The 17,715-nt window shown below is 42.3% G+C and overlaps 1 protein-coding gene across 4 annotated transcripts in view; it reads left to right on the top strand.

Moving 5' to 3' along the window:
* ADAMTS16 (ADAM metallopeptidase with thrombospondin type 1 motif 16) overlaps positions 1 to 17,715 on the top strand; it is a 119,212-nt gene that overhangs the window by 46,801 nt on the left and 54,696 nt on the right. For all 4 annotated transcript variants that reach the window (XM_053250585.1, XM_053250588.1, XM_053250587.1 and 1 more), the window contains one exon: positions 12,989 to 13,137. In XM_053250585.1, the coding sequence (XP_053106560.1) occupies positions 12,989 to 13,137 (149 nt within the window). The remainder of the gene's footprint in view (positions 1 to 12,988; positions 13,138 to 17,715) is intronic.

Here is a 17,715-nt window from a genome sequence, read left to right as displayed (position 1 = left end):
TGCACCACCATAAGTCTCTCCATATCTCTGTTAATCCACCCTCCCTCCTCTTCTCTTTCCACCCCATAGATCTCCTCTATCTCTGTGCAAGGTAAAAGAAATCGAGTCGATTCGACCCTTGGCTCCCATAGAGCTCTGTTGCTGTCTTTGGTAGAATACAGGAGGGGTTTACCATTGGCTCCTTCCACGCTGTATGAGATGATGCCTTTCAGCATCTTCCTATATCGCTGCTGCCCGATATAGTGCCAGTGGGGATTTGAACCGGCAACCTTCTGCTTGTTAGTCAAGCATTTCCCCGCTGTACCACTTAAGGTGGCCCTATCTCTGTGCACCCATCTCCTTTTTCTTTCTGCAGGTCTCAGGTCTCTCCACAGCCCCATCTCTTAGCTTCTCCCTTGCCCTTCACTATTTCACTCTCTGCTATGTTGTGTTACTGGTTTTGTGCCTCACCCCCACATCTCACTAAATTCCAAGCAACACGCAGGCTTTCACTCTCCAAGAATCTGAGGGAGTTGCAGATACAAGTGAGCCATATAGCATGACTGGCCATACAGCTGGCTGCAACAAGTGGGAAACTCTGTTGTAAGCTTCATCACATCACTCTGAAGATCCACAGACAGAAAGAACAATGTGGACAGAGTGATGCAGGAACTCTCCCCTCCCTCACATTGAATGGGCTTTGATAGGCCTTGGGTGTTAAAATAAAAGGGAAAGGGAGAGCAAATAATGGCAGTTTTGCCTAATCCAGCAGGTTTAATGCCACCAATCTTGTGATATCACTTTAGTGATGATTTCGTGGTGAAAGAGGTTCAGTTCCTAGAAGAAGGATATCATAGCAGGCTCCTTTTCCAAATCAGACTGTTGAGTCATTTGACTCCAGACTAGATTTTAAGGATATCATACACAAAGCACATTTCAAGATGAATGTAGACAGGTACAATTTAAGCGCTTCACATCAAAGCCAACATGTGCTTTCAGGTTAAATGGAGTGTAATCCTGATTGACAGTCCCAAGAGAAGTGGGGTGTGTGTGTGTGTGTGTGTGTGTGTGTGTGTGTGTGTGTGTGTGTGTTTCTCTCCAAGAATAACAGAGAACAATTAATCTCAAACTGATTACTTCATATATAAATCAGATAGCATATACAAAGTCTGTTTGCTTTCTTTACTGTATTCTCCCATTTATAGTTTTTTAAGTGTCACTTGCCATAAGTCATTCTCATATATTATGAGAGGTTAGAGCTAGATTAATCCATAACAATAACAAAAAAATTAATGAGATGACTGTTCCTTTGAAATATAAGATTTTAAACACCATTGTCCCAATCCAGAGAAACTGACCTGTGTTCAGAAGAAAATTTCCACACTCGTATCTGCAACTATGATCATAAGTTGGATTGTATATGAATGCACATGTCTATTTGCAGTGCATAATTTTCAAAGGGAAGTTCATCTGGATATGCATCCCTATCCAAACGTTTGTGGAAATGTGCATATGGGTACACATCTGAATCCACACTCACTGGAAGTAATAGACAACTCAGAATGGATATCTGATATACTCTCACTGTTTCTGATACATGCAGAGAAACCTACTTCTATGCACACATTACCATCTCTGTATCAGGTGCATGTGCTGCATTGCAGGTATTCATAGCAGATTTGAATTAATAACAGGCCTTCCCAATGTTTCCCAAGCTTAAATTTTACACATAAAAAATGCAAGCCAGAGTTAAATTAAGTGCATTAAAATAAAAAGGTGTTTTCACATGTCAAGTAAATTGAGTAAAAACCAATGGAAATGAAGGATCCACATTATTCCAAGCATAGCTTACCTCCATCTGCTTCCCCTACAGGAAATAAGCAAGTTAATGTAGCAAGCATGCATTGTCCCCTTGCTACCACTCTGATTTGCATTTGAATGGAAGACTATGTGTGAGCACTATAAGATATTCCCCTTAGGGGATGGGGCTGCTCTGGGAAGAACATCTGAGGTTCCAAGTTCCCTCCCTAGCATCTCCAAGATAGGGCTGAGGGAGACTCCTGCCTACAACTTTGGAGAAGCTGCTGCCAGTCCATGTAGACAATACTGAGCTAGATGGACCAATAGTCTTACTCGGTGTAAGGCAGCTTCTTATGTTTCTATAAAAGTAAGGTGATAAATGAGTAAATTTCCTATCTAAATGAGTGTGAGAAAGCACCTTTTCTGTGGTGGCACCCAGAAGGCAAAGCTCCCAGTCCCAGAAAGTTTGGTTGTTCTCAGTGTTAGCTTTAACTTTTAACTGCTGCTGTGGAGAACCAGCTTTAACATCTGTATTAATTTGCTGGCATTGTTAGTGTTGTTTTTTTATGTCTTATTGAAGCTGCTTCGAGAACCTTCATTTTAGGAAATGAAAAGTCAATTTGAGAGTATCCTCAATTAATTAATTAAACACATTCAGTTTGGAAATTTGTATTACGGACAAGATAACAATTTTAGGCAATTCTGCTACTTCCTTCTTGAAGATACTGGGCAACATGTGCAATGTTACATTGGCAGAAGCCAGGAATTTGCATAAGCAGATATCATAGCTGTGTCATGTCTAAAACCGCCTTGGAATTGTTCTAATGAAAGATGGTATACAAGTTGAACTATAAATAAATAACAATGAATAAAATAAATGTGCAAGCAGAGCAGTTGAGCAATTTATGTTGTTTAAGCTCATCCTGGACTGCTAACTGCTCTTGTGCAAGCTCACAGGTTTGTACACCACCATGATAAAGTATGAACCAAAAAAGATCAGCCATTTAGGGTAGCTTGCATTCTAGGGGTTTTCTAAATCTAGAACCAGACAACAGTCAGGTGTAGCCGTGCTCAGGGGCATAGCTGTAATTGAGTGGATGGGTTCAAAGAACCCGGGGGCCCCAGCTCCACTTTTCCCTATCTTCTTCATTATCTATCTATCTATCTATCTATCTATCTATCTATCTATCTATCTATCTATCACTGCCCCAAACTTTCATCTCTGGGCGAATTATCTCCCTCACTCTGAGAGGCCACCGGGAAGTGGGTCAAACATGGGGCCCCTATCCTCTAGCTACGCCCCTGGCCGTGCTAGGATGCTGACTGTCATCTCTTTGGGAAGGTATTTGTGTCTGAAGTAATCTGCTTAAGGGTAATAAGGCTCCATTTATCCATTTCCTGGAGAGCTGTGGGTTGTCACAGTTCCTGATTATTCTGCCCACTTGTTCATAGGGTGGGCCACATTGCTACATACCTTGCTGCTGATGCCCATTAGGAACTGTGCCACTAGCATAGTACATAATCTCAAGTCTGCCCTTACCAGAACTGAAGTTAACAGAAGCAGAGTGGGAGCAGTCACAGATGTCAGGCACCTACCCTGCTCTAGATAATGTATAAATGGGTCCTCAGAGAGATCTGCAGCTAGCAGGCCAAAGGAGCCTGATCAGCAGTGGGCCAAGGGCAGCAATGTGGAGCTCCTCAAAAGCTAGGAGCCACAATATTGCCTTCTATTTTATTCCTGGAACTTGAGAGGAATAGCCTAGTCTAATTCTGCAGACAGCCACTCTTTCTAAGATTTAGCTTTCCTTTTGAACTCTGATTCATTGCTGACTAAGCTTTTTTTAAAGGATCATAAATTGCAGATGTCAACGAAGCAAGACAGTGACAACGAGATCCTTTTTTAAGGCTGTGGTCTAAAGCTTGAAATACTTTAATTGGAATGACTTGAGCCATTCAGCTTGTTCAGAGGCTAACAAGGGCACAGAACACCAAAGGAAAATGAATGTAAATTTGCAGATTTGTCCAATTCTTTATTCTGAAAAATGGTAGGCTGCACGTGTGTGTGTGTGTGTGTGTGTGTGTGTGTGTGTGTGTGTGTGTGTAAAAAATTATGTTAATCTCTCTCAATAACTTGATAGAATACATAGTTAGATAAGCCAGTTTGCCACACAGGGTGAAGACAGTCATATGTTTTAAAGCAGAGATGGCCAATTTGAGGTTCTCCTGGTGGTGTTGGACCATAACTCCTATCATCTCCAGCCTCTGTTTTTAAGGATTATGGGAGTTTTAATCCAGCACCACCTGGAGAGCCTCAGGTTGGCCACCCCTGCTCTAAATTGTCATGAAAGTGGTTTTGACAGTCATACATCACATTCCAAGGGACAGAGAATGTGCACTGAAACCACCTACACCGCTCTAAGGATGAAGACAGACATTCTGAGTGTGGTAGAAGTATTTCAACACACATTTCTTGCCCTGAATACAATTGTCTGTCTCTCTTCACAAGTGTTCTAGTGCAGCAAAGAAACAGAATCTAGGGTGGGACTCTACCAAGGAAGGAGCAAGGCTTGATTCTCAGTGACTGGCATCACTAGGGGTAGGGCATAGGTTTAGCCACTATGGCTGTGGTCTCCCCAAGTGCAAGAGCCCTTTGGGGACAGAGATCCATCTTATTTATTTATTATTTCTCTGTGTAAACCGCCCTGGGCCATTTTTGGAAGGGCAGCATAGAAATCAAACAAACAAACAAACAAACAAGATTTTACTTTCGCCAATATATATTAATAGTTGCTGTTCACTCTTATGGAGAAAAGGAAAGCCCTGCCTTTGTGGTGACAGCAAATCTGCCCTCCACCCCTGTTACTGGGTAGCTTGACCTTCATTGACAGGGATCCCATTGAGGCAGTGTAGCAATGTCTTTGCCTCTCTATGCAGAATTCACAAAGACACACATGCATCCCACCCTAATCCCCATTAGGTCTTGACAATATGCAAACTTTCCCTTCACATGTGTACACCATAATGGTGCATAATTGCTAGGGATAATGTCATAGAATTCATGCTACCTTGTGCTACAATGCAAATATTACTGTGTAAAGAACTATAAGTATTTTTACTTCAACGTCTAACTAGATGTTATGGAGGATGTATGGCTGCTGACTAGGTTGCCAGCTCAGCCTGAGGCTTTTCCTGTAGATTCCACCCCCCTCTATTTTTTTCACAATATCAAGCCATCAAGATGTCTAGGATTGCTTTCAAGAGTCACCTGGAGATTCATGCCAGTTCTGAAGACTTCAAGACAGCTGGCACCCCTACAACTGACTTCTGTTTTCCCTATGCATCTCTCTGGTAGCATCTACCCAAAGAAACATTTAACATTATGTTCCCCCTCCTCAGTTCATTGGCTGCCATTTTTAAGAAATGGGGAAATATTTGGTGTAGTGATAGCACATTTCTTTCAATAAGAGTTACCAGGGAGTTGCCTGGGAGAGATGCAGCTGCCACATGTTTACCATAACAACATAGGCCCTCAAGCTGTTGGGGTATTTACATTCCATTTGTTGCAATAAAATATGTGAAAATGAAGATCAGCAATCGCCCTGGATAAATACATGTTTTGGTCATCTGAGAAACAAAAATTACAAAACCATCCAGCTTGGTGCACTATGTTAACATCCCAGCTGAAGGTTGGGAGACACTGAAATGGAATGCAATCTTGATTGTTTTGGCTCTTGGAAAAGCTCTGTGACCTTGGACATTGAGTAGTTTATCACACAGCCCAGGTGTCACAGACGAAAGCATAAATCCTCTGGCCAAAGGGAGCTCACTTAAACATTGAACATCTTGTTGCTTTCTTTGTAGCACAATCTTAGCAGGACATCTGATGGCATACTAAGAAATGCTCACAACTGAACACTCCCTAGATGTTTACGACTTCCCAAATTTGAATTTAGTCAGGGAGCTTTTAACTATGTTTTAGGGGCTTTGTAACAATGCTTTTTTTTTTTTTTTGCATATGTTTACTAGGACTGTATTTTGTAGCTAGCATTTGTATTTATATGTATTGAAAGGTCCCCCAGAAGAATTTAATTGAAAGGTCCCCCAGAATTGAAAGGTCCCCCACAATTTAAAAAATAAATGATTAACAATATTTGATATTATGCAAGATTAAGAGGCTGCATTCTGATTGGAGCAAGTCATCTGCATTAGTGCTGCTTTGGAGGCTCAGCTCACACACTGACCAATGTTGCAAGTGTCTAAGAATGTTTTGTATGTTCAACAGGGGCGGGGAGATTTTCACTGATCTCCCCTTCTCTCTGTAGCCCTCAATATCTTCCAAAAATATGGCCCTGAGGATTGAAGGACCTTCAGGCACATATTTTCAGCTGTGGGAGGAATTGAGATCAGCAGAAGGAAGGAGTGAATCACAAAACTGCCCCTACCCTTTTATGCATGTGAAATGTTCTTTGGCATGTGTGACATTAGTATGTGAGCCTCTTTGCTTAGAAATTTGCATGACACTATTATAAAGTGTCATGTCGCAAGAAGAGAAAATGATCCTATGAATTAGTACTGACCAGTCTTCGCCATTTAGAATATTCAAAGGATTTCTTTGCACATTTAGTTTTTCAGATACACTTTTTTTGTACCGTACATCTAAATATGTAAATAGTGATGTGCACACATCCGTCCGTACCCCAGGCCCTTTTTGGAGGAAATATTGTATATGAATATTAGACAATAACTGGTTTTTGTCTCTAAGTTCAATCTGAATTGGGCCTTGTTGCACTCCCAGTGATGGTACTGAGAGCATGAAAGGGTCTGATGGCCACCCTACCCTGTGCAAACCTTATCCACTGGCACCAGCAGAGACTCACAGTGTGGCCTCAGTAAGGCCCCAGATGCTGCCACAAGCACATACTGCAAATACATGCAGTTAGGGTTTCCACCTCTGACTCAAACTATTGCTGGATATTTCCCCCCAATATTTTTCACTGTATCGAGCCATTATAATCTCTAGGATTGCTTTCAATAGGAGATTGATGAAAGTAACTGGAGACTCTAGGTCAATCCTGGAAGGTTGGCATCTCTAAGGAGAAAAATATAGTTTCTCAGTTGCTTGGATCAAGAACATCATGATGGGTTATCCCCCTCACGTGCTCCTAGGCAGGACTTTGTAATTAGTTTGAAAAACTAGCCTCCCACCTTCAGGCCATGAGACATGCAGTAGTGCAGCCAGAGACCTTCGGGGAGCCCTTGGAGCTGACACTGAAGCCTCCCCTCCGTCCTCCCACCTTGCCACCAGGCTTCAAAGGGCGGCAATGGCCCCCCTTCCGAAGCCACCACCAACGGAGGGAGAGTTGAGCCCTTGGGCAGCCAGATCAGGCCCCTCATCTTCCTCACTTACAATGGCAGAGTGCGAGCTTCAAAATGGTGGCCGTGCCAAAAAAGGCACAAAAATATGCAGCTCCTCAGGGGAATTATGGAGGACCTTGCCAGAGGACATCAGGGACCATGACCAGGGACAGTCAGGGTTGCCAGTGAGACCTCTCCTCACTGTGAATAGTTCCCACGCAGGTCACTCTATGCCAGTTCCTAGCTTCCCCAAGGCAGTTCCCCTGAAGTGGCAAGCTTGGTTTAAAAATGCCATCGCAGATACTGTTCAGCCGCTTAAACCTCACGTCAAGTCTAAAAAATCCAAAGAACAAAAGCATTTTTCTTCCTCATCTGAGGAGGCTACCTCGAGGGCATCTAGTCCGACCCCCAAGAAAGCTACTGAAAAGATAAAACACACTCCACATTCAAAAGGGGATAAGGATTCTAAACGTAAATCCAGGGAACTACACTCCTCAGATCAGTCAGGTCCAGATTCAGGAGACCCTGATCCACTGGACCCCAGACCCACTCTTCCTGATAAGTGTAAAATACCAGTTACCCCTGTGATTGACGGGGAATATGACCTTGAAGGGGAACCAGAGGAGGGAGATGAGAGAACTCAGAACCAGGACATGGTATCTGAAAAGGAAGAGGGTGAATGGTCAGGGTGGGGGAGACCCAGACTCACTTAGTGTTTCCCATTAATTCGTAAGTCTGTTCGTATCTGAGGACTTTAGCCCACTAATGACTAGGGTCATAGAAACTATTGGTCTACAATCTAAGGTAGCACTAGAGTCTACCCAGGCTTTCCCAAGGCGAAGCCCAGGGATATGTTGCTGCCAATGCCTGAATGCTTTACTGAGGCAATACAGCAGGAATGGTGCCTACCAGCAGCAAACAGGAAACCAATGGCTTTGGTGAATTATTATTATTCCTTTTTACAGGAGTCATCAGACTTATTAAAAACGCCTAATACAGATGCCCCAGTGGCACAATTGGTGCCTGGTTCCTTACTCCCCCGGGATGGAGAGGCAACCTTAAGGGATCCCTCTGATAAAAAAAGTGGAGATCATTTAGAAGAGTGCATGATAAATCTTTTTTGGCAACATGTTCCTCCGCAGCTGCGTCAATGGTGGCCAGGGCATCCTTGCTATGGGTTGATTACCTGCTCAGTGTTCCCCCATCAGATCCTATTAAAATGAGGCAACAACTGCTCAAAATAAAAAAGGCTCAAGCCTTCATGGCAGATGCCACGTTAGATTCTATTAAATTTACTACAAGGGTGTCCACTGACTCTGTGGTGGGCAGGAGACACCTTTGGCTAAAAAGCTGGCAAGTGGATGCAAATTCCAAATCAGATCTGACTGCCATGCCCTACAATAGCACGAAGCTGTTTTGGGGAGGATAAGCCAACGTCTAAATGACCCTTTCAGCCCTTTCGAACTACTGCCCCTCTTTTAGGGGGCAGGATAGGGATTTCAGTCCTCAGCATGGAAACTGGAACCGGCAACACTTCCAGAACAGGCGTTTTGGAAGACAAACAGACAAACTTTTAACCAGAACAAGCACACTAAACAACAACCATGACTCAGAACAACCACGGCTGGGAGGCCGCTTGTCAGAATTTCTCCAGGTTTGGGAACATTCCATATCAGACAGGTGGGTCCTCACTATAATTCAGCATGGCTACAAGATAGAATTGGAAGCCCCTCCTTCGCACAGGTTCCTTCCAACCACAAGATCTCACTCTATTTCCAAGCACTTAGAATTGCAAAAAGAAATATTACGTCTACAGGAAATAGGTGCGGTGGAACCAGTACCACCAAAGCAGGAGGGAAGAGGAATCTATTCCATCTTGTTTAACATCCCCCCAAAGGAGTTCTCCAGAAGAGCAGTACTAGATTTAAAGTACTTGAACAGGTGGGGCAGACACGAAAGATTCTGGATGGAATCTCTAAGGTCAGTAACCTCAGAGACCCTACACCACCTGGACTTCCTCTCTTCTGTGGACCTGAAGGAGGCATACCTTCATATTCTGATACACCCCAGCAGCTGATGCTTCCTCAGGTTCAAATATTCAGGAAAACGCTATCAATACTCGGCACTTCCATTCAGCCTTTCGTCGGCCCCCAGAGTCTTCACAAAGGTCTTGGCACCCCTAATGGCCCATCTCCGCCTCCAGGGGGTTTGGATCTTTGCTTATTTGGATGATCTTTTGATCCAGTCATTGTCCAGGAAAGTAGCAGAAACCAATCTACAGACTACACTACAAGCTTTACAGGAACATGGGTTCCTGGTGAACTTCAAGAAAAGCCAATTGTCTCCATCACACAAGGTCCAATACCTGGGAGTGGTGATAGACACAGTCCATGACCATTTGTTCTTACCACAGGACAGCTATACGATGATCATCACAGAAGTCAAGGAGGCTCTGGCCACTCCTTCAGTACCTCTACTCTCATTGGCAAGACTCCTGGGATTGATGGTAGCAACGTTGGAGGCAGTCCCATGGGCAAGACTACACCAACTCCAATGGTTTCTACTTCCTTTTCAAAAGGCTATAGCCAAAAAAAAGACATACGCTAGTGACACTATCTCCCCAGGTGACACTATCTCCCCACTTTCTCCAGTGGTGGCTCTCACAGCAAAATCTATTGAGAGGAAAGCAATTTCTGGACCCCCCAAAGATTATAGTAACACCATAACAGGGGCTGGGGAGCACATTGCCTTCAACACGCGGCACAAGGGAGGTGGTCAGTAAGCGAACAGCAGCAAGTTATAAACTGGCTGGAATTAAGAGCTATTCACCTCGCTCTAACTGCTTTTCATCAGGAACTGCAGGGGTGCGATGTACTGGTCAGAACAGACAATATGACAGTGAAGGCCCATGTAAACAGGCAAGGGGGCACACGGTCAAAAGCCCTGCACTCGGAAGCAGTTCTCTTAGTGTCCTGGACAGAACTACATCTTGAGTCCCTAATGGCACATCATGTGAAAGGAGACCTGAATCAACTGGCCAACTGGCCCAGCCAACAGGAACTGATGCCAAGCGAATGGGCATTGAACCACAGAATATTTCATCAGGTAGCCTAACAATGGGAGAGCCCAGTGTTAGGTAGATTCACTACACCAAAAAATACCCAACTCTCAAGTTTCATTTCTAGGTTTCCATGCAAACAAGCGGAGGACATTAATGCCCTCTCAGCAGATTGGCCAGAGGGCGTTCTATATGCATTTCCACCAGTCCCACTGTTAGCCAGCGTGCTGAGGTGTATCAGGATGCTACAAACAGAAATACTGGTGGCTCTGTTCTGGCCGAGAAGACCATGGTTCACAGAACTTCTACACCTAGCCATAGCAGAACCATGGTTCCTTCCAATCACACCAGATTGGAACACACATCCTGCAGGGGCCAGTTAACACCAAAACCCAAGTTGGTTACGGCTTGCCACTTGGAGACTGAGCAGAGATTGCTGAAACATCAAGGTTACTCAAACAGGGTGTCTGAAACCATCTTGGCATCTCGAAGGCCTTCCACGAACTGGGTGTACCAGTGTACATGGAGAGCATTTTTAAGGTGGTCAGCACACCACAAAGTGTCCCGAGGGGAGGCTTCGATTCGACACTTACTACAATTCTTACAAGAAGGCCTTGATATGGGGTTGAAGCCTAATACGCTAAAAAGACAGGTGGCGTCACTAGTAGGTCTAATCTCATGTGTTTCAGCAAGAACTATCCACACATCCACACCTGAAACAGTTCCTCAGGGGAGCTACTCCCCTGTCTCCACCGACGGCACACCGTTTTCCCTCTTGGAACTTGGGCACAGTGTTGAAGGCCTTACAATCTTCACCCTTTGAACTGATAAAGTCAATCCCAATAAGACTATTATCATTTAAGTTAGCTTTTCTAGTAGCAATTACCTCGACAAGACACATTTCAGAGCTGCAAGTTTTCTCTTTACATGGGTCATATTGCATATTTGTGAAGGACTTTGTATGTCTCATGCCTGATCCCTTTGTTCATCCTAAGATTATTTCTCCCTTCCATCAATCGCAGAATGTTTTTCTTCCATCATTTTGTCCGCATCTGAATCATCAAAGGGAAAAAGCATGGCACAAACTGGATGTTAGATGATGCCTTAAGACATGTATAAACTGGATAGCATCTTTTCACACTACAGGTTCCATCCTTCCTTCCAGCATCAATGGGGAGGCCAGCGTCTTCATCGACCATTGTGAGCATGTATAACACTGGCGTATGAGACACAGCGTCTTCATCTACCTATGAAAATTATGGCACATTCTACAAGGGCGGCAGCTACATCAGCTGCCTTTTCCATGAATGCACCATTACAGGAAATTTGTAAGGCAGCCATGTGGAAGAATTCATCAACTTTCACAAGACATTATAAAATGGACATATATGCCTTTGCTCAGGCGGCCTTTGGAAGAAGGGTGCTTCGGCAGGTGCTTCCCCAGGAGTAGACAAAGGCGCTCCCTTCCTAGGCGACATACAAGCTATGGTATGTCCCATCATGATGTTCTTGACCCCAGCAACTGATAATGGAGCATTGGTTCACTTACCGTGAAGGCTTCTTCTTGTTGCTGGAGTCAAGGACATCACAGCCCTCCCAGCTGGGCGCACCTGTCTGCTTCTGGAGTATCACATCCTCGATTACTTATGATCATGACATATTACTTACAAGTAACTCAATGTTATGCGGCAAGAATTCTTAACAGACTACTTGGAGGAAAGTTATCAACAACCTCCTTGTATTATGAGACACAGTTTCTCTTCTGTTAGTTATATGTTTTTATCTCTATTCTGCTTATACGTTCTTGGTACACGTTGTTTGCAGTCATACCTTTTTAACCTGGCCTGAAAGAACTGGGGGCCGAGTCATCCACCTCAGGCTCTAGAGGCTTCTGTTTTTCAAACTAGTTACAAAGTCCTGCCTAGGAGCGCGTGAGGGGGATAACCCATCGTGATGTCCTTGACTCCAGCAACAAGAAGATGCCTTCACGGTAAGTGAACCAATGCTCCATTCCATGTTCACTGACATCCCTAATAGGGAGGCGTATTTCCCATTATTTCTGGCAGTCCTGGACGTTACTTGTGGCAAAATCTTGGACCTAATGCTGACTCCTGCCAAGAGTTTTCACTGCATGGTAAATCTGGGTTGAGGAAAGGGAAGGAAAAAGTGAAAGCCTAAAGCAAGAGTAGACCAAATGAGCCCAGTCACACAATCTGGGCTAGATTTGGCATGGACTTGATGGTCAAAATAATATTTGCATTTTGAGATCTCCTCTCTCAACTTATTTTGAAAACTGACTGTCACTAATGTCAAGTGTGAATGTGGCAGACTAGTGTTTGAAAATGCATGCATCATACAGGTTTGCCGATTAGAGATGCAGGATTAGATGCAACTATCTGCTGAACATATATACTCGGTGGTAAGCCTGAATGTGTTGCTGTCTCCTCAGAAACAGCCCTTAGAGAGCACTTCCACATTCAGCATAAAATGGTTCCAAAAAGACAAATTCTGAAAAGACAAAATTCTGAAAAGACAAAAAGTATTAAGTATAGTGTTATACTATATGGTTAGGTAGACTTGATAATCTAAGCCCACACGTGCTTGCTGATGAGAAAGAGCCTGTTCGACTAATTTTATAGGCAATATATGCTATTGCAGTTGTACCGTATTACAATATGGTTAAAATACATTATTGCAATCAATCGTGAATGGTTGATGTAAAAAGATTAACATGTTGCAGTTGCAACACAAAGGGCAAACAAGTAATCTAAATCAAAACAACATTGTATGTTGCAGTGGTGTCGTGGTGGTCAGTGTGTGAAGTATGGTGATGAAGGACCCAAGCCTATCCATGGGGCTTGGTCAGAGTGGTCCAGATGGTCGCCATGTTCCAGGACCTGTGGAGGAGGCATCTCTCATCGAGAACGAAATTGTACTAATCCAAGGTATATTTCCATTTTCAAGCCTAAAAGCTGAGGAACAAGCTATACATTACCAAAGAGAACCATCATTATCTTTGTATTGCATTATGTTTAAGACTTGTTCTGGCAGTCCAAGCGCATGGGCATAGTGCTGTGTTTCACAAAAGATAAGTGGTTGATGTATTTCCTGTCTACAGCAAATATCAGTGTTCACAAAAGTGTAGATCTTTACCCTCTTTTGAGAGTTAGCATGATGCAATTGCCCAGAGCACAGTAGTAGGTGGCATATACCTTTAACTCTATCCAGACATTATGTTGTAAGTGCATATAACTATCTGTCCACATGTACATGTTTTTGTGTGAATGGCTGTACATGCATTCATTTTCAGAGTGAACCATGGTTCATTTTCAAATGCACGATACAGAAGAATGTGTGCTGCTGTATTTGTGTTGAACATAATGTTTGAATAACGGTGTGTGTGCACATTTCTGTGTCACTGTACACAGATTGTATGTGTAAATAGGATTTCTGCATTCATAAGATACCATATTTGATGTCCAGTTAAAAGGCTCTCAGGGAGCAAGACTGAGAAATGCAACTACTTGAGACTTTGAGGAACTGCTGCCAGTGTAGACAATACTGAGCAGCATGGAGCAGTGGTCTAACCCAGTGTAAGGCATCTTGCTATGTTCATTGAGCACAGCGGTTCCCAACCTGTGGTACTCCAGATATTGCAAAACTACAATGACTCTAATCCCCAGCTACGATTTATCGTGGCTGGGGATGATGGGAGTCGTAGTTCAGCAAGATCTTGAGTACCACTGGTTGGGAAGCCTTGACTGAGTTGAAAGAATATCCCATTTGAATAAAGGATCATCTCCTCACCTGGATGCTAGCCCCTTTGAATTTAGTGGGACTTGCTTCTGAGTAAACATGCATAGGATTATGCTGCACAGTATTGCTTGGAGGAAAGAAAGGATACAGATGTAAAAATAAACGTTTTGAACAGTTGGTGGGTAGGAGAGGATATTCCTCACAAACATGAAAGTTCAGCAAACTCTTGGCCACTTCTGCAAAGTATTTCCCATTTAAGGAAAAATATTATTAATCTCACCTTTCTTCTAAGGAGCTCTAGGCTGTATCATGCTTAGCATAACAGCCCTGTGAAGTAGATAAGGCTGAGTGACTGTGACTGACCCAGCAAACTTTGTGGCACTGCAAGGATTTGAACCTATCTCTTCCCAGTTCAACTCTTTAACCACTGACCCACAATGCTTATCATTTGTTATTGTTTGTTGTTTATTAGCAGTTTGATTTAGATGTATCTGGAATACTGTCTGGTCTATCTTTGATCAGCAATATTATCCCTCATGAAAATGCACTTACGAAGCTTCACTTTCAAGACGAAAGGCAAATATTAATGAAATTCAGAAATCTTTCCCAAGTGTTCTCGCTATGTAAAGAAAACCAAGTGATATTGGATACCTTTCTGTTTCTTACTCTGAAGTGTTCCTGTGTTTCCTTTTGAATCTTGAAATAGCCACGCACTCTAGATATGGTTTTGATCAGAATGAAGAGGGATTGGTGTGTTTTGTATCTTCGGGGCATTCACAGTCACAGCAGTGTTCCCTTCAGGTGATCCAGAAATACTTTCAGTCATATGAAGCTTACTTGTTAGATGGATGATCATGTGAGCAACACCTGAACTTTAAAATTATAAAGCAGTTTTATAACAATATGACTTGTATCTTTTGGACACAATTCACAGCAGATTCTTTTTGAAAGCATTCAATCTTTAATCATTTCCCTTATGTTCCTATTTCCTTTATCTCATCAAACACTGAGATAGTGAATGCATTATATCATTGATCTGTTGAAATGTCAGGTCCAGTTTGCTCTTGAACCTCCAGCTTGCTCAGATGACCAAGCTTATCTTGATTGACTAACCAATATAATATAATTAAAAGTAGCTAATTCAATGCTAACACTTTATAGAGCCCCTGAATTGTATATCTCCTCCCAGATTGGGAGTTGAGCTGTGTTTGGAGTTGTAATTGTTCAATAAGCAGGAATAAGCTGCCCTTTTATTTTAATCTATTTCACTAGTATTTTACTAGTATTTTCAGTGACTCTGTGCTGAGCAGGACCCCATAGAATGCTGATTATCCTCTCTTTTAAATTTGTTCTGATTTTATACTGCTTTTTGACTGAAACAAAGTGTTTGGCTGAGTCCTTTTTAGCTTACATGCATTTTACCTATTCTGTTTGTGCTTTATAACATGCTTTAAAATTTTGTCTTTTTAGATTCCCCCCCCTCAGTCTTATTGCTACATCAATTTTAATCTCCGTAATACTGCAACACGTTCTTTATATTGCATTTATTGTATAGTATTACTGTTTTACAACTTGTGCTGGTCAACGACCGTAATAAAGATTATGAATATAAGAGCAGATGTTTGCTATTGAATGCATAAAGGTACATGGCCATATTTAGAGTTCAGTTTATTTGAATTTTAAGGATATAAGCAATGGATATTGATAGATTGTTTAAAAAAATGTATCCTGAAATGGTAGAATGGACTGTATCTCTTCAGACTGTAGGTGGGGAATGCCATTTTTGAATGCTTAAATGCTTGGAAAATTATATGCTTTGAAATTTGAAAATATCGTGGAGGAAGATTATGGCTCAGCTAGTTCTGTGCTTGCCAATTTTGTATATGCTGGGAGGGTGAGTGAGTGTGTGTGTGTGTGTGTGTGTGTGTGCGTGTGTGTGTGTGTGTGTGTGATGATTTACTCAGGAGATAATTTTAAAAATTGTATCAGAATCTGAAGAGCGATAGTCCATTCTACTGCCTCAAGATTGTACCACTTCATTTTGCTGCATATGTAGATCTGACATCAGACAGGATGGAGTGGAGGCTTTGAAAAGTAGTGATCTAGTAGTCAGGAATATCTGTACTGAATCTGACCAATCTTGTCTACTTGCTCCATTTGACTGTCATATGCTTTTGAGGAAGGAGTTTTTTCAATAGGAGTTTTTCCTAGGGAAAGGAGTTTTTGTCAGTAGCACTTGACCAAATATTGTTGCTCAGTATATGCTCAGTAATCATAGCAGAAGTAGATTTGTCTGGTAGTCGCAGGATGTCTGCTTATTTAGGAGGTAAACTTAGGATATAATATGGTATGCATAACTGTAGTTCCTCAGGCTTATCAGCTGACCTCCCTTTGGCACAAAGGAAAATATTTTAAGAGCCTTAATGTACGCTCCACCAAGAGTCATGAAGCTTTTTTAGCTTTGGCATATAAGCATTTTTAGAATTCATTAGAATAGTTCTGAGGACTCTCTGGGTTGATTTCAGCCCCAACACAGATGCCATAGAATCATAGTGTGGGAGGGGGTCTTGCATGATTTCTAGTCTGACCCCAGCTCACTGCAGGAAATCCTGAACTAGGGCATCCCCAACACATAGCTGCCCATCCTCTGCTTGACAACTTCCAGAGAGGAGAGCCTTACCACCTCCTAAGAAATGTGTTGCATTATTGAACTGCTCTTGCCATTAAGAAGTTTCTCCTGATTTTCAGCCCAATGTTCAGTCTACCCACTGTAACATAAGCCCATTAAATCTTGTCCTACCCTCTGGCACAGCAGAGAACAAGACTTTGCCCTCTTCTGTGTGACATCCCTTTGGGTATTTGAAGAGTGCAGTCATGCCCCTGCCCCAGTCTTCTTTTCTCCAAGCTACATATACTCCCTTCCTTCAAACCTTCCTCATAGGGCTTGTTTTCCAAACCTGTGACTATCTATCCTCTGAGCCCATTCCCATTTGTCTACAATCTTTTTTAAAGTATGGCCTTAGGATTGGACACAGTACTCCAGAAGAGGTCTAATACATGCAGGATAAACTGGAACTATTACTTTTCACAATTTGGAAGCTATTGTTCTGATAAAGCAGTCTAAAATCGCATTGGTCTTATTTGCAGCTTCATCACACTGCTGACTTACGTTCAGCTTGTGATAAGACTACAATCCCAAGATCCTTTTCACACATACTACTGCCAAGGCAGGTATTTTCCTATCATCTACCTGTCAATTTAATACATTTTATTTGCCTAAGTGCAGATTTTATTTATTATTTGCACTTATTTCTGTTGAATTTCATTTTGTTCATTTCAACCCAGTTGTCTACTCAGTAAAGACCATTTTGAATTGTCTTCCTGTCTTCTGAGGGGGTAATTATTCCTTCCAGTTTTTTGTGATCAGCAAATCTGATATGGATTCCCTCCACCCTTTTTATTTATTTATTTTACATGTTTATATACCACCAAAAACTTGCATTTCATGGCAGTGATCTAAATAATTGATAAAATCTTGGTGTACCAGGACCAGGAGAGAGCCATGCAGTATCCCATTTGAAACTTCCCTCCCATTTGATAGGAACTATTGAAAACCATTTTGCAGATGAAAGCACCTGACAATCATCTAGCATGCTTTTGTCCAGTTTACTAGCCAAAATATCATGAAATCAGATAAATTATACTGCATTCCCACAATCAATTAAAAAAAGATACAATTAATCTGGCAGAATTTATTCTTGACAAAT

The sequence above is a fragment of the Hemicordylus capensis genome, chromosome 4 (assembly GCF_027244095.1).
Source record: "Hemicordylus capensis ecotype Gifberg chromosome 4, rHemCap1.1.pri, whole genome shotgun sequence".
NCBI lineage: Eukaryota > Metazoa > Chordata > Lepidosauria > Squamata > Cordylidae > Hemicordylus > Hemicordylus capensis.
This window is presented reverse-complemented; position numbering and strand designations above follow the sequence as displayed.